Source organism: Lithobates pipiens, unplaced genomic scaffold, assembly GCF_037356315.1.
Source record: "Lithobates pipiens isolate NorthernLeopardFrog02 unplaced genomic scaffold, aLitPip1_a1.2 Scaffold_25, whole genome shotgun sequence".
In the NCBI taxonomy this organism is placed as follows: domain Eukaryota; kingdom Metazoa; phylum Chordata; class Amphibia; order Anura; family Ranidae; genus Lithobates; species Lithobates pipiens.
The window spans coordinates 45,134,354-45,155,985 of record NW_027507787.1 but is presented as its reverse complement, the minus strand read 5'-3'; the positions used below and the strand labels follow the sequence as shown (position 1 = coordinate 45,155,985).

General features: G+C 42.8%; 2 protein-coding genes across 5 annotated transcripts in view; one reads left to right on the top strand and one right to left on the bottom strand.

Moving 5' to 3' along the window:
• NUDT13 (nudix hydrolase 13) overlaps positions 1-21,632 on the top strand; it is a 150,409-nt gene that overhangs the window by 15,613 nt on the left and 113,164 nt on the right. The window lies entirely within an intron of this gene.
• P4HA1 (prolyl 4-hydroxylase subunit alpha 1) overlaps positions 1-21,632 on the bottom strand; it is a 90,744-nt gene that overhangs the window by 61,731 nt on the left and 7,381 nt on the right. For all 4 annotated transcript variants that reach the window (XM_077454397.1, XM_077454398.1, XM_077454400.1 and 1 more), the window contains exon 2: positions 2,944-3,038. In XM_077454397.1, coding sequence (XP_077310523.1) covers positions 2,944-3,031 — 88 coding nt within the window. In that variant the 5' untranslated portion in view covers positions 3,032-3,038. The remainder of the gene's footprint in view (positions 1-2,943; positions 3,039-21,632) is intronic.

Below are 21,632 nucleotides of genomic sequence, written 5' to 3'. Positions count from 1 at the left end.
ACTAAAGATTGGTAGTTCCTGGATACGCTGTAAAGTGTACACCCAGTACAAAGTCACCATTATTGCAGACAAATATTTAAATTGTAACATTCCAATGACACTTGCGACTGTAATACTTTAGTTTATGCTCTATTTGTAAAACAAACAGGCTGCTTCATACATAAGGATTAAGGATTTAGGCCAATTGTTTTATGACACTACAATCCAAAAGATGATTTAAAGCGGAGCTCCACCCGTTAGATTTTATATGTCTAAAACTTACATTTTAAACAAACAAAAAAAGGTCACTTTTCTTTTTTTCTCTCTCTGCTTCTGGAATGTGAGTCTTGCGGATATGGGCGTGGCTTCTGCGGCTAACCTGTCATTTCCGCAACTCTCACTGTCTCCTGGGATCTTTTCTTATTGATCCCAGGAGTCTGTGCGTTGGCCAGCCATGAGTTATCGCGGGATTACGAAACCATTTTTATCTCAGTTGCCATCTGTGGACTTCTGACGTCACCGCCCGTTGTGATAGCAACCGAAGCTGTTGACGGCGCTCCGATACGCCAAAATTCCCTTACTGCGCGAAATCGGAGCTAGCACGCCCATTGATTTACGTCATAGAAGCCTGGAAGAGAATGCCTGTGGGCTTCACATGCCCACAGGCAAAATGGAAACTGTGTAGATTTTTTTTTTTAAATCAATCTTTTATTGGCAAATAGCAATGGGCAGAGAACAAAAACCGGTGAGTAAACGATTTAAACACGAATTCCTTTTTAAATGTCCCAAAAAACAAAACAAACACCTCGGAAGCAGTGGAAGCCAGCTTTAAGGTTGGCCTGATGAACCACCATACAGTATATCAAAAAACTATGGGGGTCTCTATAGTTTGCTTTTTTTTCTTTGATCATTAGCCCTATCAAGCAGGCATAATGCACCATTTTCCTAAATACCTCCTTCAGGAAAATACTGCTATATAACCACTGGATGGAACTGGCGATCATAGCAAAAACATGATTGTTGTCAGCTGTGTGGACTGATTGAGGCATTATCACAGCAGGTTTTTTTTTTTCCCCCACGCAAACCCCTTTGCTTTCATGAAGAAGGTTAAAAGTAAAAAAACAGAACATTGAAAGCTTCCCAAACGCAGAACTGGGGACTGGCAGAAGTCAGTCCTTTTAAATAAAGCTGTACTGTCAAATGTCCCTGTGGGTCACTAAAGACAATTTCATATTATAAAATGCTTTAAAAAACTTCCCAGGGAGGAGGAGGTGTCAGAGCAGCAAAAGGGTCCTTACACACGGGCTTATCCACCAGGCAGACTCTGCTTGCTTAGCGGGGGGGGGGGGGGGGGGAATCGATCCGCTCACCCCCACTGAGCAGGCGGATGACAGGCCCGTCTCCGCTCACTGTCGCCTCTATGGGGAGATGTTTGGATTTCACGGACAGGACCGGATCAGATAGCAGCAGGTGTCAGCGGACATCTCACAGCTGACATCCGGCGCTCCATAGGGGTGAATGAGGCTCCGATCATGTCCACCTGAAAAACTGACAGGCAGACTGGATCGGGAAGCCTGTATGAAAAGAGCCCCATTAGGATATATGGACTGTTAACTAAAAACGGAGATGATTAACACATAGGGAGGCCAATTATTTGCAGCTTTGCCTTACTTGACCTTTTGCTTAGTTATTAAAAGTAATCTTCAAAAGGAAACGGGTTAATAAAAGTTTTATACTTCAGTATGGTGCCATGTTTACATACAATCTTGGCATAATGGGAATCATTAGGCCTCTTGTACACTGCAGCTTGAAAAAGCTCAGACCAGTTTTTCTTTTTTTTACTGAGTTAAAACGCATCCCATTAATTGTAATGGGCCTATGCACACAGGTGCTGTGCATTTGTCAGAAAAAAATATAGATCTATATAAGAAACAACCCACCTGAAAATAGTAAATACAGCTGAAAAAGTAGATGCTCAAACAGGAGTATCATGTGCAAGAGGCCTTATGCCGCGTACACAACCGGTTTTCCGGTCGGAATAAACTCTGAAGGTTTTTTCCGAAGGAGTTCCGCTGAAACTGCGTGCGTACACAAGATCACACTAAAGTCCGATCGTTAAGAACATGGTGACGTACAGCACATATGACGGGACTAGAAAATGGAAGTTAAATAGCCAATAGCTTCCATCTCGTACTTGCTTCAGAGCATGCGTCGTTTTTGGTCCATCGGAACAGCATACAGACGAGCGGTTTTCCCGATAGGAATTGGTTGAGTCAGAAATATTTAACACATGTTCTAATTTCTAGGTCCGTCAGAATTTTCTTTAAAAAAAATAAAAAAAAAAAATAAAAAAAAAAAAAAACAGTCACACAATCGAAATATACGATTAAAAGCTTCCGTTGGACTTTTTCTGTCAGACATTCCGCTTGTGTGTACGTGGCAGAATATTGTTGATTTCTAAACATTGGAGGAAGGACAAACACTTATACAACATCCAATCAAAGCCTTCTGATCTGTACTGGCGCTTCCACATAGCTGGAATATAATTGGTTGTCAAGGGTAATATGGGATTTTCCTCCTCATTGGAAATATATTCTAGATAGATGGGGTAAATTATATAGCTCAAAATTAAAATATGTAGAAACTAACAGAATCTCAAGCATATTGTATCAAACGAATGCTGAATTATTTATTTTTTAATCTCAGTTCTGATCTCCAGCATCCTCAAGCACTTGCTCCAGTGGCAGCCCTACGTCATTGCTCTAACTAGGCTTCCTAATCATGACAAACCGTGGAGAACAAGCAACATTTCTGTGTTTGCTTTTAATCCCCACCAGAACCACGTAGAACAGCGAGATCCGAGAGCAGTTGGAAAAAAAATAGGGACAGAGCATTGTTAATTAGATGACGGTTGCGGAGTTTAGATCAAGGAAAAAAAATAAAAAAAATAAAGAGTCGTCTTACCAATTGAAGTGAAGAAGTCTGCATGTCCTTGGCATATAGAAAACAGCAACAAGATGGGCAAGTAATGGAAAACCTTCATCTCCTTCATTGTGAACCTATAGAAAAATACAACACATTTAGAGTTGCAGCTTTGAATATTACAGAGCAAACCCATTTGTACACAAGCAGTGAAATACGCTATAGTGCAAGGCCCCACATGGCCAGATGAGATTACAGCATTTCTCTGTCTGGCAAGGTAGCCCTTATCACAACCCCTACACAGACAGACATCAACTATGACAGCAGCTGTCAGTGAACAATAGCATGTTCCCTGAGGGTGGCCAAGGCTCATACACATAACCAGCTGCAATTACAAACCACACATATACCAACAAGTGTTGACAGCTTTATTCATGGAGATCAATGATGCCTGACCATGACTTTAAAGTAAACCTAAAGCAGAAATATGCATATGTATTTCAGTAGGCCCGAGGCTACTAATCGATTATGAAATTAATCGGCCAGTAACATAATGGGGTTAAAGAGGAAGTAAACCCTGATGGGTTTACTTCCCCTTTCATTCCCTGCAAAGGCAAAGCATAATGGACTACTATGCATCGCATAGTAGCCCATTATGTGTCACTTACCTGACACAGGAGCCAGCGAAGTCACCGCTGTCCCCTGTAGTCCGGCGCATCCATCTTTTCGGTGGGGTCTCGCAGCTCCGCCGCTGTCATTCGGCGGAGCCGCGATGACGTCACTCCCGTGCATGCGCACGGGAGCCGACATGCGCGGCAGCTCCGTTGTTGGAAATGCCGTGCTCAGTGCGCCTGCGCGCCGCTGTCTACGGTGCATGCGCCGTAGACACCGGTGCCTGTCTTCGGGCAAATATCTCCTAAACCGTGTAGGTTTAGGAGATATTTCTTGGACCTACAGGTAAGCCTTAATCTAGGCTTACCTGTAGGTCAAAGTAGTTTGTAAGGGTTTACAACCACTTTAAAAACTAAAAAATAGCCCTTTAAAGCACAAAGAGAGTAAATAGTCACTACTTTAATGCCGGCCATACAATATCGTTCGGGAAAAAAGGTCGCAAATTGTAAAATTTGTCGAACGTGCATGCGAGAACGCCAACATTGTATCAATAGATGCCGCCCAATATTCAACATATTAGCAATCGATAACATCAATAGTACAATTGCCCTCAATCGATTATATAAGCAGTGGAAACGCGTATGCGCTGTAGATTTTCCAAACTATTTTCGTTCGATTACACTACTAATCGTTTTTACGAACGATATTCTAACCGTGTATGGCCAGCATAAGTATTACTTTCACTGTTCCACAGTAATTAACCCCTTACAGTAGCAATTTGCTCTTTTTGTACTATAAAGGGTTAATCTTTTTTTTTAACCCATTTTACTAAACGTCTTAGTTCACATCTATGCGATTTGGTGCTTTTTGCAGAAATACAGTTCATAGAACATTGTTTCCTATGGGACTCTTTCACATGTTTTTTTTCCAGCCACTGCGTATTTGGAAAGTCTCAAGGACTTTTTTCAAATGCAAAAATTGTGCTTTTTGGTTCACCATACTTTAATGGAGAAGCTGCAGAAAAGCATATAGTGGGGGTTATTTACTAAAGGCAAATCCACTTTGCGCTACAAGATCTCAGATCTACAGCGACTGCACTTCCAAGTGCAAAGTGGATTTGCCTTTCGTAATTAACCCCCGGAGTGTTTTTGCGTCAATTTGTGAAAAAAAAAAAAAAAAAAAATTTCTATCTAAAAATAGTTTTCTATTTAAGATAAAACTAAACCATTAATCTATTCAGCATGAAACGGAGCTTGGTTATGAAGCACGAGGCTGTATATACTGCAATATTTACATTTATATTAAACTCGTTTAAACGAATCCAAGCTCCACAAGCTGAGAACATACACTGCATTAATGCATTCAAACAATTTCCCAGTAACCATGAGATAAACCAAAGTTCAAGAATATTCCTTTATCCCAGGGGTTGACAAATTTGCTTTGAATTTAGGAGCCAGTTAAAGTTAGGAGCCCGTTTTTTTTTTTTTTTTTTTTATACAGTGGTATGGATTGTCAGCTCCCGGGGTAAGGCCACTAATTTTCACCCCCTATCCCCAACTCACAATGGAGCACCCAGTCAATAACTCCAATGAAACGCTGTTACATCAGGGTTATGGGCTGACCAGAAAGAGTAAGGCTGGCAACAGGTGGCACTGGCAGGCACGTGGAACTGCCAGATGGCACTGGTTTGGAAGTGGCACTAGTTGTCACTGGCAGATGGCACTAGTTGGCATTGATTGGCGGTGGCACTGGTAGGTGGTGGCAGGTGGCACTGATTAGCGGTGGCACTGGTTGGTTGTGGCAGGTGGTTTTGATTGGCGGTGGCACTAGGCGACACTGGCAGGTTTCACATGGAGCACTCCGTTACTGAAATGTAACAGAGGAGCTGTCAGAATTGAGCTTAATGTTGGAATGGGCGGGACCCAGCTGGGGTGTGAAACTGACAAGTAACAGAGAGGTGGATCTGTCACATTTGAGCTTGATGTCGGGGTGAGCGGGGCCCGGCCGGGTCTCAGCAGCTATCAAACACCAGCCAAAGACTGGGCTGCTTAACCACTTGAGACCCGCACTACGTCTATTGACGTCATGGGGTTTCGCTGGTTATATCTAAATGATGCCTGAGTCCACAGACATCATTCAAATATTGCCGTTTTCAGCCGGCGATTCCCTACACCATAAGAACGATCATAGCGGCTGTTCCGGTGCTTCTACCGACTCACCGTTTCCATCGGTGAGTCGGTCACAGGATCCGCCGGCCCCAGCATGTGATCATAGAGATTTCCGGCGGACTAGATTGTCCCCGGACTCTCTATGATCGTTCGGAGGCCGGGCGTGATGTTATGACGTCACGCCCGGCCTCGGTATTCAAATTAACAGCGCCGATCTGGCTAGGAAGCCATGATCGTTTTTTTTTTTTTATTCTTCCCAGCCTAGAGGTGAGATATGGGGTCTTATTGACCCCATATTTCACTGTAAAATAGGTCCGATCGTGCCATATTCCTATTACAAGGGATGTTTACATTCCTTGTAATAGGAATAAAAGTCATCAATTTTATTTTTTAAGTGTAAAACTAAAAAAAATAAAATAAAAATGTTAAGCGCCCCTGTCCCCGTGAGCTCGCACACAGAAGCGAACGCATATGTAAGTCCCACCCACATATGAAAACGGTGTTCAAACCACACATGTGAGGTATCGCCGCGAACGTTAGAGCGAGAGCAATAATTCTAGCCCTAGACCTCCTCTGCGTCGCCTATGGGGATTTTTAAATACCAAAGTTTGGCACCATTCCACGAGCGCGTGAAAAAAATTGGGCTAACTTTACTGTTTTTTTTTTTTTTTTTTAAGCATGAAACTGTTTTTTTTCTGAAAAAAACGTGTTTGAAAAATTTCTGCGCAAATACCGTGCGAGATAAAAAGTTGCAATGACTGCCATTGTATTCTCTAGGGTCTTTGCTAAAAAAACATATATAATGTTTGGGGGTTCTATGTAATTTTCTAGCAAAAAAAATTAGGAATTTTACATGTAGGAGAGAAATGTCAGAATTGGCCTGGGTCTGAAGTGGTTAAGAAAAGGGGCGGGGTCACATACACGTAGCGGCCCGCCCAGATCCCATTGGCTGGTGTTTGATAGCTGCCGGGTCCGGGTCCCGCCCATCCCAACATCAAGCTGAAATCTGACAGATCCTCTTCTCTCTATTGCTTGTCAGTTTCACACACTTAGCGTGGCGCCACTGAGTGTGGAGGAGGGAGGAGGACGGTAGTCAGTATTAATGCGCTGCATGTCTGGGGCATCAATAGTGAGTGGGCTGGTGGCAGCTTAGGCACCAGGTTGTGATTTCTGGTCGCATTGGCGACCTGGGGTTTGTCAAGCCCTGCTTTATCCGATTGTTTTGCAAATCTATGTACACTATAAACTATATGATTGAATTGGTTCTTATATCACTGTTTTACTAACCTGATATCTTATTCTAAATAGGAAATCTTCATTTTGTTTGCAAATATTAAATATTCCAACTACCAGCAAGAATAAGTCCTTTTTAACATTTAAAGAGCACCTGTCATTTCAGATCTATCATGGCAGCACCTGTTAGCGGGGCATCCACTCACCTACTGCCGCCACATCCCTCACCTTGTTGTGTCACACTGCCGCATCACCAGCTGTCCCATTAAAGTGAATGGGACTGTCGGTGAGTCAATAGCAGGTCGAAGGAGGAGGAACCACTGCGGGACAGACATGACAGTTGTTCTTTAAAAATTATGAAAAAAATAAATCAATCAAGTTTTACTAGCAATTTAGATCAACTATTCAAATCAAATTTATCCTGCGGGCAAAATGTTAAAGATGTGAACCTAGTTGTTACATAAACATTTCCTTTTTATGGTCTCTCATTTGGAAATACAAACAACATTACATAACTAGCTCTTGGCTGGAAATCTAGCATGCTTTAAATATTTGCAGTCATTTAGGTTATACTTGAATGAATTAGACACAATTTCTGTAAAAATCCTGCAAATCTATGGAGGAAATGGAATAGCTCTATAACTGGCTTTAGAGATTTTGCAGTTTTGAAACAAAGTGCACCTGTCATTGTCAGCCAAATGTTTTACGGTATAAAGGAATATGGAATTAGGTCTGGGTTTACAAAAAACATGGCAGATTTTGGATGATGCTGTGCAATCAATCTTGCTATGATTATCAGAGAGATTATATATATATATATATATATATATATATATATATATATATATATATATATATATATATATATATATAATCTCAGGTCTATGCGATAAGGCTGTAGAAGATCATCAAGAGGTAATACAAAAATCTGAAAAGAATGTAGGGGGAAGCAAAATTCCTCATCTTTAGTGACATCACCATTTCCAAAAAAACAGCTACCATAGACATGAAATCTAATTCAATGAAAACCCTGGACCAGAGGACTTCCTAGCTAAGAGCACCTTTAAAAAACACAAAGCACTCAGGTTGGAAATGTAAAAGCTGCAATAAGCCAACACAATAAACAGCTTAAATACATTTTAAATCACTGTTCCAGGACATCTTTGCAAGCAAGGTCAACTTGAAGTCTGATAGAACTTGTATGGTGGTAGTTGTAAGGGGTCCAGGGTGGAGCTGAGAGCAAGGTAAAGGCCCCAAGAACAACCAAGGATGTCCACTGAAAAAATAAGGACAGGCAAAAAATAAAAAAAATAAATAAAAAAAAAACACACGTCCTTAATATTTTTATATGCAGCCCAATCTACAACTCCAAGAGTGCCGATTTAGCTAGAATGAATATGGGAATTTCCATTCTGCAAGGTTGCCAGAACCCAAGAGGATAGAACCCTCAACTTTCTGTGGGCGCAAGTGGTGAATACGGCAGTCTAAAAAAATTAAATAAATAGGTTGCCCTGGATGCCTCGGGGGTTCCCAGTTCTTGGTCAGAGGCAACATCAAGGAGTTGATGTACATATTATGGGGGGGAGACAGAAAACAACAACAAAAAACCCTGTTGGTGGGTCAAACTGTAGAGGCTGCTGTTGAGATATGTATTGTGGTAGGTCTAGAGATGAATCAAAATCATGGTATTTGAGAAGGGAAGTGGCCCCAGAGGTCAGTGAAAGTGATGAAGTTTCACTTTGCAAAGGATACCCAGTCACGTGCAAGGGTGAGGGGAAAACAGCCTTTTGCTTGCACATTATTGGGGAAAATTTACTTGCAAAATGAACAGTCCATTTGCCTTTAGGCTGCTTTCACACTGGGGCATCAGCGGCGGAGGTTTTTGGCCGCTAGTGGGGCACTTTTAACCTCCGCTAGCAGCAGAAAAGGGATTCAAACAAGCAAAGTGCCACCGATTTGGTGGCGCTGTCCATACATTTCAATGGGCAGGAGCAGTTTAAGAGAGGTATACACACCGCCCAAAGATGCTGCTTGAAGAAGTTTTTTTTTTTTGTTTTTTTTTTTTTTTTTTTTTTTATGTCCTGCCAGCGCATCTCGCCTCAGTGTGAAGGCCCTCGGACTTTCATACCAGGACAGCAGGGGGGCCGTTTTTTTTTCAGGCGCTACTTTTAGCCCAAAAGCGACTGGAAAACGCCTCGGTGTGAAAGGGGTCTTAGTAAAACCAGAAGCAGGGAAAAACAGCGCTTATCAACAGCTGGCCATAGATGGGTAGAATTTCAAATGAAATTTAGAAAAAAGAAGAAGGAGTTTAGTAAAGTTTGTTTTTCCTAATCAATAATGGGGTCAAATCGAAATGCGTTTTTGACCGCAGGATTGCCATTTTTTCTGGAACACACACACACACACACACACATTTCTAACATTGTGTGGTTTTCATTTGGCAAGTTCATTCATTCCTAAATCAAAATGTTAAAAGCAAACTAAATCTTTTGTACAACAGTCGAATGTCCTGAGAATTCTCCTCATACAAATTTAAAAGTTTATCCATCTATGGACAGCCCAATGGCCAGAATAGACGTTGATTTCCCTTCGTAAAATAAGCAATAATAAATGTGAAGCCCTGTGAAAAGTACAGATGAGTCATGACCTGATTAATAAAAAAAAAAAAAAAAAATGCATTAGATGAAGACCAAAAACTGATTCTGTCTAGAGAATTTTCTCTTTGCCACCATCTATGAATCTCCTCTATTTGCTGACAAGTGTTAATAATTCTACTCGGTTGCAGAGAGCTGAAGCCATCGACCTCCACATGTCAGATGCATTTTGAGCAGATGCCAAACCAAGTTGGGATGCTGCCCACAAATTCTCACGGTCAAAAAATGAAGAGATGATTTTATGCCGGTCCAGATGGCAGGGATTTTTTTTTTAAATTACACTTAGTGTATCCTAATGAAAATATCTATAATGGACAATATTCACAACTGACCTTTACACCATAGTGTACAACACAACATGACATCAATGCCTATTTTTATATGCTTGTGTGAAAGAAGTCTTACATCACTGGCACAGGCTCAGTAAATTCAGGGCCAGTTTGGATTGGTTTATCTTCCACAAGTTCCGCAGGACTTTACCCATAAATTCTAGGCAAAAAAAATAATGTTCTTTAGCAAAGGAACATATATTCCACATTAAATTATGAAACCAAAATTAGTGTTTGCCGTAAATTGCCTCCAGCATTGTTCCCGTTTCTTCTTACCGGAGGCTGCCATTTTTCCGAAGCCCAGAGCCCCTGAACAGCAGTAAATCATAAAGGGGAAATAAACCCATAAATTTAACAGTTTCAAAAACCAAACTCCTGGAATGTGGGATTGCTGTCACATTTTCTTGTGTCTTCAACCAAACTGTCAAATGGCTGGTGTTATAACTGATCACAAGTGCGGCAGTTGCAAATCAAACAGAAGCAGCTTCCTTGGCTGTAAAGTATAGATGGCTTGAATTCCACTTTAACTGGTTTATACAGTAATCAGTGGGTTTTTATTTATTTTTTAAGCACTGATCGCTGTATAAATGTCAATGGTCCCAAAAAAAGTGTCTGATCTGTCAGCAACACAGCAGTCCAAAATAAATAACCCCCCCCCCCCGACAATAAAAATGCCATAAATATATCCCCCATTTTGTAAATGCTAGTAAACTGTCAGTTAAAGCGAATCAGTGCCATATCGCAAAAGATGGCCTTGTCATTAAGGGGGCAAATGTTACAGGGCTTAAATGGTTATAGGGTTTTTTTTTTTTATCTTAATGCATTAAGATAAAAAGCCTTTTGTGTGTAGCCAGCCTCACCAGCAACCCCATCTCTGTTCACGACTCTTCCTCCTAATTGGCTGAGACACAGCAGTGCCCCCATAGCAAGCTTTTCACTGTGGGGGCACTCGACAGGAGGGAGGGGCAAAGAGCAGCAAAGAGGGACCTGAGAAGAGGAGGATCCAGGCTGCCCTCTCCAAAACCACAGCACATAGGAGGTAATTAAACTTTTTTTTTTATAATAACAAAGAGGAGGGGGACAAACAATAAAACACCAGTCTACTGAAAAATAAAAATAAAAATCGAACAGGTTGGAGTTTGATTTATGAGAAGTGAGGAAAGGCACCAGCTAAAACTAGTGAGGTCACCCTTTGCCTATATAGTGTGGGAAGGGCTTGTCAAATATCACAATGGTGTAAACCAAAATAAAAATATTTTGTCAGCTTACTTGGAATTTTAGTGTTGCATTTATCCGTTCAACTGTAGCCTTCACCTAATATAAAAGGTTATCATCTGTGCTTTTTTTTTTCCCCAGCTTCTAATGTGAACAAATGGTTTCGTACACATGGTTAGCACATGATGTGTTCCGTCTTTTTAAATAAATTGCAAATTTATTGCATACTTGTATCACATCCAAATATGTGAAGATCCAGTACACACTAACTGTGGTTTATAGTATAACTAAATTGAAACCTTTTTTGTTTTGGATAGAGTGGGGAGGGATTAGACACCCTCTCCATTTGTCCTTGAAAATCGTTGAAAGTAAGGCCTCATGCACACGGACGTTTTTACAGCCGCTTTTTTGCAGCTTAAAAAGGCCTGTCCATGTTAGTCTATGGCTTCATGCCCACCTAGGCGTTTTTGAGCTGCAAATGGCATAGGCGTTTTTAAGCTGTAAAAAAAAAACCCAGGACCAGTGCGTTCCCTGGCGTGGAGCTAGAGCTGTAAAAAACGCGAATCGCGGGAAAAACGCGCAACATATTTTCTTTGTTTTCTGAGTGCTATAGCCAAGAGATGTGTTTCTTTAAAAACGCTACTTAACGCTAAAAAAACGTGCAAAAACGCCAATGAAAAACGCATTTTTAACGCCGATTTTTCCAGGTGTCGGAGCTAGCTTTGCAGCCAGTTTTTTAAAACGTCCGTGTGCATGAGCACTAAGAGTAAGGCTTCATGCACACGAGACGCAGATGCAAACTCTGCTGGACACATGTTTTTAAAAGCTGAAACCGGCGTTTAAAAATGCGCGTTTTGCCGCGATTTAGTGGCGTTTTACCGCGTTTGCGTCTAGAAGCGTTTAGTTAAGCTAACATCATAGACCCTCCCCAGCTCAAAAAACAGTATTATTAACTATTTCAGCAATTTTGTGAGACCAGAGTGAGTAGCAGCAGCTGTGAGAGCTGCAGTGTACTTGTATTTAGCGTGTCACTTGCCACGGCACCTGCCACAAGTTGTGGATTGTCCACTTGCCACATCACCTGCCACAAGTTGTGGATTGTCCAACTGCCACAAGTTGTGGATTGGCCACTTGCCACGTGACTTGCCACATCACCTGCCACAAGTTTTGGATTGTCCACTTGCCACATCACCTGCCATGTCACTTGCCACATCACCTGCCACAAGTTGTGGATTGTCTACTTGCCATGTCACTTGCCACGTCACCTGCCACAAGTTGGGGATTGTCCACTTGCCATGTCACTAGCCACAAGATGTGGATTGTCCACTTGCCACGTCACCAGCCACATCCCCTGCCACAAGTTGTGGATTTCCACATCACCTGCCACGTCACTTGCCACAAGTTGTGGATTGTCCACTTGCCACAAGATGTGGATTGTCCACTTGCCACATCACCTGCCACGTCACTTGCCACATCACCTGCCACAAGTTGTGGATTGTCCACTTGCTACGTCACTTGCCACAAGATGTGGATTGTCCACTTTCCCCGTCACCAGCCACATCACCTGCCACAAGTTGTGGATTGTCCACTTGCCACGTCACCAGCCACATCACCTGCCACAAGTTGTGGATTGTCCACTTGCCACATCACTTTCCACGTCACCTGCCACAAGTTGTGGATTGTCCAATTGCCACTTCACTTGCCACGTCCCCTGCCACAAGTGGATTGTCCACTTGCCACATCACCTGCCACAAGTTGTGGATTGTCCACTTGCCACCTCACTTGCCATGTCCCCTGCCACAAGTGGAGTGGATTGTCCACTTGCCACGTCCCCTGCCACAAGTGGATTGTCCACTTGCCATGTCACATGCCAGTCACCTGCCACAAGTTGTGGATTTTCCACTTGCCGCGTCACCTGCCAGGTCACTTGCCGCGTCACCTGCCAGGTCACTTGCCGCGTCACCTGCCACAAGTTGTGGATTGTCCACTTTCCACGTCACTTGCCACAAGTTGTGGATTGTCCACTTGCCACAAGTTGTGGATTGTCCACTTGCCACATCACTTGCCACAAGTTGTGGATTGTCCACTTGCAATTGCAATTGTTTAAAATATTTTTCTAATGGTTTTTCATCATTTGCAATCATTTTTGAGATTTTTAATGTAAAAAAAAAAAAAAAAAAAAAAAAAAAAAGGTCACCTTTAAAAACGCTTATAAACGAAAACGCGGTAGCTGTGTTTTACTGCGTTTTGCGTCTGAAACGTGGAAACTTTTGCGTCTGAACCCATTTTTTTGCTTCTGGAAAATCGAGGTTAAACGCAACTGCATAAAAACGGCAAAAAACGAGACTGTGTGCATGGACACATAGGATAACATTGAAGGAGTTCAGGAGCAGTTGAAAAAAGTGTCCAACTGCCTCTGAACACGCGTTTAACTGCGTCTCGTGTGCATGAGGCCTTAAAAGAAAACATTTTGGGTTGTCCCTATAAAATAAGAGGGGAAATCTTCCAATGGGGACATTGGAGATTTCCAAGAAATGTTCTTAATTCGCAGAATTTCCTCGCACTTCCTGTTTGGCTAAGGTACAGGAAGTGGCCAAAAAAAAAAAAAATCTCTGCAATAGGACACAAATGGTAAAATAAAATCATCTGACAAGGGTTTTACTCTATCCAAAATGAAAATAATTTTTCTTCCCCACAACGGCCGACAAATTTATATTCACTTCAATTCATTATATACGCATACACCAGGCATGTCCAAAGTCCGGCCCGTGGGCCAATCGCAGCCCACGTTCTGGACGGCCCGCCTGGTAATGTTGACATATATATCTTTTGTGGCCCCCCAACGAATCCGCGAGCGCCGGAGGCCACAAAAGATAGACATGCTGGCTGCCATGGAGGGGGCGGGACAAGTTTGTATAGTCTTTTTTTTTTTTATAACTTTTACCTACAGGTAAGCATATACATATATATTCTCCCTGTGCCTGCGTGGGTTTTTTCCCGGGTACTCCGGTTTCCTCTCACACTCCAAAGACATGCAGTTAGGTTAATTGGCTTCTGTCCAAAATTGGCCCCAGTATATGAATGGGGACCTTGGATTGTGGGCTCCTTGAGGGTAGGGACCGATGTGAGTGTGCAATGTACAGGGATAGGGACAATTGTAGACACTCACTCAGGTTGAATTGGATGGACTGGTGTCTTTATTCAACCTTACTAAGGCTGCTTTCACACTGCAGCGGGAGCGGCGTCGGCGGTAAAGTGCCGCTATTTTTAGCGGCGGTGTGCGGGCGCTAGCGGGGTGGTTTTAACCCCCGCTAGCGGCCGAAAAGGGGTTAAACCCACCCGCAAAGGGCCGCTGCAGCGGCGCTTTGCCGGCGGTATTGCCGCGGTGTCCCATTGATTTCAATGGGTAGGAGCGGTTTAGGAGCGGTGAATACACCGCTCCTTCACCGCTGCAAAGATGCGACTAGCTGGACTTTTTTCACCATCCGACCCTCCGGCTTTCACACTGGAGTTAAAGGGGCCGGTTTTTTTCAGGCGTTACACAGGCGCTATTTTTAGCGCTGTAACGCCTGAATACCGCCCCAGTGTGAAAGCAGCCTTACTATGTAAAAATTGCAGCAGAAATAAATTCTGATCGCTGGTGGTGGGTCACGGGACATTGCTCTTTTTCTTATTAAACTAAACCCAACAAGGTCTTCGTAACACAGCAATCAACCCATTAGTGTGACTAGACTACATTGCTCAAAAACAGTCGCTGCATAAATTCCTCCAACATGCATCTCGGAAGACAACATTGGCTTTCTTGGATTTTCCTAAAATAACCAAAGCCAGATGTCTACAAGGTGCTTCAAGGAAGCCTCAGCCTACCTAGATGCACTGGCTGAAATGTGTAGCCCTCTGGCATCACCCTCATTGTAGCCTCAGGAAACCGGTTTGTCCATTACAAAAAGCTTTTATTTTTCTTGTATGTGGAGAACAATAAACAGATGCCATGTACACACACACACACACACACACACACACACACAATGTATAGTGAGGCAGGCAGGGTTCATACAGAATAGCAGACAAGGTTCACTGAATAAAGGGGATTTCCGAACAAATATTCTGAACAATAAAACTAACATAACTACAAGAAGGCTGATGTCAGATGGGCAACCACTTGCCCCCGCTGACCCAGAATGCTGCAGAAAAATGGCACACTGGAGAGGGAGAGATAGAGATCCATTAGGGAAGGTGTGAAAAACCTCCCTTGATTTTACCTTGCTTATGTTTTCTTTTCAAAGGTCATGTGACTCAATGCATTAAAAGGTGCATTTTAAATGCATTTCAATGGAGGGAGGTGCGTTTTTGGAGTGGTTTGCCAAATATGCACCAAAAATGCAGCAAGCAGGATTTAACACCGCTTCAAAAAAAAAAAAAAAAAAAAAAAAAAAGGTGCTGATAATTTCATATTCCTTTAAATTCATTATAGTAATAAAAAAAGTTGAATACGGTGTTTTTTTTTTTTTTTTTTATTAACCGGCAATTTTGGTTTCTGCCAAGTGCATCCTGAATTTTCGGTACCAAAGTTTTAATTTCCGTGCACCATTAATTACTGGTGTCAGCTACAATGGGAATTTGTTGGGATCTGTTCTCACTGCATGCATTGGGCTGCGTTCATTGCCAGAGAAAAAAAAAAAGGCATTCCTTGCATTAAAGGATAAGTGCACCTTTCACAACAGTTACACCCATTTGCAGGGTGTAACATGTAATGAATGCACAGACCCCCAGAGCGCATAAAGGGGGGGGGGGGGAGCCAACTCAAGGGCATTTAGTGCTTTTTAAACATGCAGTAAATGCAACAGAAGTTGTGTGAATCCAGCTTGTGTATGGAAATGAAAAAGCCATTCGTTAACAAAGAAGTCTTCCATCCAAATGTAACATGCGTCATAACAGCATGGCTTTCCATTGGTTTGAAAACATGTCAAGCAAAAAGTGTGAATCCAGCAGACTTTAACACAAGGAAAAAAAAATAAAAAAAAAACAACACCCACACTATATCTTTGTATAGCCAGTATTATGGTTTGTACTTCCAGGGAACAGTCTACTGTAGACATGCGTAAACAACCCAACCCAAAGTTTTCATGAAACCACTAGAGGAGATAGAGATTAGAGATAGCGATTTCTAAAGCTATTCACTGTGAAATATGAAGTGCATAGAACAGAATGTTCATTTCTCATTTCTTGCTCCTTCCACTTTCACCATGCATTTATTACATTCTCCAAATGTTTCAACATCTCTAAGCAGGTCAGTTCATTGCCTCATAAGGTTCCGAGCCTTTTTGCCAGTGGCATGATGATCATTTCATCACCCAAAATGGATGCAGTGCTGCAAAGTGCTGAGTACAATGAGAACATTATACACGAGAATATAAGGATCGTCTCAATATAAGGTGTACTCAAACAGCATAAAAGCAATTTTTAATGTAGAGGCTAGATCTACTTGTGTTTTGGCACTTTGATGAATGCCAACACCCATGTTATGGAGTTTCCCCTAGATGCATTTTTAAAGATCAAGCATGGGGGGGGGGGGGGGGGGGTAAATCCCTGCATTAAAATCTGTATTTTCCATCCAAAATGCCTATTGATGCAGTATTCACCTGATTACATTGGTATAACACTGTTATGTTTGCTATGGAATGCACATGCAATGTCTGGATCATACTGTTGGGAAAGCAGCCAGAATTTGTTAGGACTGCATGCATTGGTGAAATAGAGCAGCTTTGGCTGAAATGGAATTGCTGCAGCAAAGAAGCCATTTCTGAAAAAAAAAAAAAAAATAAAAAAAGAAGAAGTGACACGTGTATAGTAGCACCCCCATAGGAAACGTTGTCTTTATACAGGATACAATTACTGCTGTCTACTTTCTAGAAACAAAAGCAGTCCTGTCCAGCACACACAGGAACCAGTGAGAGGGGCATGGTGCTGAAGTGCAGAGCCATGGCTGCCGTCTGCCTGCTCACACTTTACTCCAGGCAGCTCTGGAATGTTTTTTCCTAAGGGAGCCTCTCCCACTCTTAACTCCCTGATGCTGGGTGAAATGTGGAACTATACAGCCTTGTGTGAAAGCCACACGTCTGAAAACAAAAATGGGTGAAAACACTCTCAATTCAGCATATAGAGGAGACCTCACAGGCAAAGACCTCATCCATAGTTATCACATGGCTTTGATATGGAATATCTGAAGTGTACAGCGATTTAGAAATACAGATTACACTTTTTCTGAATGTCGTTCCAGTACTTGCTGCTGAAACCATCACCAGCAGCTGCTTTTTTCCACCTTAGCGTTCCAAGTTTCTGGTTCTTTCATATAAGCCTGGGATTAGGGGTGTTAACTCAATGAGAAAAAAAATAAAAAGAAGAAACCTAGCTGAACTATAAAAGAACCGTACAACCGTTAGAAAAAGGTATTCACGTGTAAAAGGCTTCCCAGCATCCGATCATACGTGTTCTAATGGAAGTAATGATGTTTCCTGTACTACCCCTTTAGAAGATATGAAGAGGTCCAAAAAAAAAAAAAAAAAAAAAAAAAAACAAGGTAGTAGAGCTTCCAAATAAAGCCAATAGCTGCAGGCATGTAGTAGCTCTGTAGTAGCTCTTGCCTGTGGTGGAGCCCCTACAAGGACCCTGGGAGAATCACTTTGTATTGAATGAAACATGAGAGTTCAAAGATAAATAGACTTGGTCCAGATAAGAATTCCTATTGGGGAGAATGAAAGTCTATCAAGAGTTAACAGACCATGGGTTTTAGGGGTTAAGTACAAAACCCCCACCATCATCAGGGCTAAGATTTATTGTGAGTGGAATCTGGATTGTTGGTTATTCCTGGATTTGAATTAATGATTTGTGAGCTGTGGTTACAAGTTTATCCAACAGCCTATGACTAAGACAGATAAACTTCCCATCGGGCAGCTTCCCCTTCATTGTCCGGTCTCTGCCTGGAGGTGACCCCATGGCAGTTTGGGCTCAGTGGAAGTATGAAGATGGCCATCATTCAACCTGGAAGACTGAGGGCAACTAGTGGCAGAAAAAGAAGTACTGCTGGGTGCAGTTCTGTATTAAAGTAGTTGTAAAGCCTAAACATTTTTTACCTTCCTACATTCCTAGCACGATTGAAAAAAGAATAAGAAGGTTCAGGCATCAGCATCCCCCCCTCACCCTTTTTACTTACCTGAGCCCTCATTCAATCCAGCGGCGTGCACATCTGCAGCTCTTCACTTCCGGGTCTCACTGGCTTTGTTGGGGCACGGGGAGCCATTGGCTCTCAGTGCTCTCAATCAAAGCCATTGAAGAGGGAGCAGGGCCGAATCCTGCTGTCTCTGTATCAATGGACGCAGCAGCAGGGCTCAGGTGAGAGCATGCACGAGTGCCCCATGGGAAGCAGCATCCTATGTGGGCACTGGACAGAGGGGAGTGGCCCCGAAAAGAGGAGGTTTGCAGTTGCTTTGTGCAATTCCATTGCACAGTGCAGGCAAGTATAAAGGGTTGTTTTTTTTACTTACCTTTACAATCACTTTAAAGCATGAATTGCAGCAAAATCTACTTTTTAATAGGCAATTTTTATTTTGACCAGAGTTTTGCTTTACCGTAGCAGATGAGAAATGCTTAACTACACAGAATTCTGCTTCCATCCCTTCACCCAGGGGGATTCAATCCCAATTTAGTATGCCCTTACCTCATTGCTTGACAAACTTGCTTTGAATCTAGGAGAAAGCTAAAAAAGTTGGGAGCCAGTTTGCCACTCTGAATGACATCTGCAAAGTCATGCAACACTGTGCCCATATGACATTTTTATTGTTTTTTCACACAACTAGAGCTTTCTTTTAGTGGCATTTAACCATTTAAGCCCCGTTTTGCGATTCGTTTTGTGATTCGTATATAAAAAAAAAAATAATAATTTTCCTCAGTTTAGACCGATACATATTCTTCTACATTCCCCCCCCCCCCCCCCAAAAAAAAATAATCGTAATTATTGTTTGGTATGTGCAAAAGTTATAACGTTTACAAAATAGGGTATAGTTTTATAGCATTTTTATTATTATTATTATTATTATTTTTACTAGTAATGGCGGCGATCAGCGATTTTTATTGTGACATCGACATTATGGTGGACACAGCGGACATTTTTGGGACCATTGTCATTTATACAGCAAATCGGTGCTATTTAAATGCACCGATTCCTGTGTAAATGACACTGGGAGTAAAGGAGTTAACCACTAGGGGGTGAGGAGGGGTTATGTGTGACGTTATGTGTTTTTTTATTGTAGGGGGGCGTGGCCTGGCATGTGACGTCACTGATCGTCTTTCCCTATAACAGGGAACAGACGATCTGTGACAGCCACAGTAGGAAGCACGGGCGGAGGTTTGTTTACACAGACCTCTCCTCGTTCTTCAGCTTTGTGACCCGATCGCAAGATACCAGCGGCGGTGCTCCCAGACCCACGGCTGGGTACTTAAAGAGCCACGTACAGGTACGCGATTGTGCCCAGCCGTCCCATTCTGCCGACGTATATCAGCATGAGGCGGTCCTTAAGCAGTTAATTACCATTGAATTAAACAAACAAACACACAAAAAAAAAAAACACACCCCCCCCCCCTTCCTTGATGTACATTAAAAACTTTTGCAAAAAAACCGGAGTTAGACTTACCGGTAACTCTTTTTCTAGGAGTCTTCCAGGACAGCCTTTGAGATATAGGGCTCCTCCCTCCGGGACAGGAAACACGTCAAGCCAATTAAATAAAAGGTGTGGTCCTCCAGGCCCTCCTCAGTTTTACTCCAAGAACCGCCGGGAGGCTCTGAAAGACATAACACACTAACAATCATGTTAATACACATCCTCACCACTTAGTCCAATTTAAACAACTTTGGGTGGGAAGCCAGGCTGTCCTGGAAGACTCCTAGAAAAAGAGTTACCGGTAAGTCTAACTCCGGTTTTCTCATATCGTCTTCCAGGACAGCCTTTGAGATGATAAGCAAGGAGCTCACCTTGTCAGGGCGGGACCACTGCCTGGAGGACCTTACGTCCAAAAGTCTGCTCTTTATCAGACCATAAATCCAGACGGTAATGTCTTGCGAACGTTGAGTAGCTGGACCACGTTGCTGCTTTGCAGATCTCCTCCGGAGAGGCTCCAGCCCTCTCTGCCCATGATGCGGAAACCGCCCTTGTAGAGTGTGCCTTAACTAAGGGTGCCTGCTTCCCCTCTAACTCGTAGGCTTTAACTATCGCCATTCGTATCCACCTGGCGATAGACGCTTTGGACGCCTTGCAGCCCTTGCGGGCGCCCGAAAAATTAACAAAAAGTGAGTCTGACTTCCTGAAGACCTTAGTGGCTTCTAAAAAAATCAATAGACTTCTCCTGACGTCTAACAAACTTAAAGATCTCGCCTCATCCTTGTCTGAGGTTGAGAAAAAAGTTGGCAAAATAATATCCTGTGTCCTATGAAAAGTGGACACGACTTTAGGAAGAAAACTAGGATCAGTCTTAAGTACTACCCTGTCCTCTAAGATTAACAGAAATGGCTCTCTGACCGAGAGCGCTTGTAGATCACTGACCCTTCTAGCTGACGTGATCGCTATCAAAAATACAGTCTTTAGTACAACCCACTTAAGTGAAGCTCCCTCTAATGGTTCAAATGGATCTTGGGTCAGAGCTCTAAGAACCAAGGCCAAATCCCAAGTAGGACAGGACTTCATTCTCACAGGCCTGGATCTAGATAGAGCCTTGAAGAAGTTCCTGACAAATGGATTCTGCTGAAGGGAGGACTGAAGGAAAACACTTAAGGCCGCCACCTGTACCTTTAGAGTGCTGATAGATAGGCCCAGTTCTACCCCTGCTTGTAGAAAATCTAGGACTGCCGGGACCCCGGGACTTGCAATCCCCTGTTCTCGCAACCAGGAATTAAACCTCTTTCCTACCTTGGCGTAAATTGCCCTAGTAACAGGTTTACGGCATTCTAACAAGGTCTTAATCACTCTCTCTGAGAAACCCTGTGACCTTAAGATTTGTTCCTCAGATACCAGGCCGCAAGCTTGAGCCTCTCTATCTGAGGGCACAGGATCGGCCCCTGGGAAAGTAAGTCCTCCCTGACTGGTAGAAACAGCGGAGGATGTACGGCCAATCTCTTTATGCTGGCAAACCAGGGTCTCCTTGGCCAAAAAGGAGCTACTAAAATGAGGTCCGTAGTTTCCGAACGGAACTTCTGCAGAACCTCCGCCACCATCCTTACGGGAGGAAAGGCGTAACACAGGCCAAACATCCATGGATTGGCAAGGGCGTCTATCCCCCTGGCCCGATCCTGTGGGTGAACCGAAAAAAATTGTGTCACCTTCCTGTTGCCTTCTGTTGCAAATAGGTCTATTTCTGGCCTTCCCCAGCATGACACTATCTCCTCGAACACTTCCTTGTTGAGGGCCCACTCGTCCTGACCTATTTTCTGGCGACTGAGAAAGTCGGCCAGGAAATTCTGGGTTCCCTTT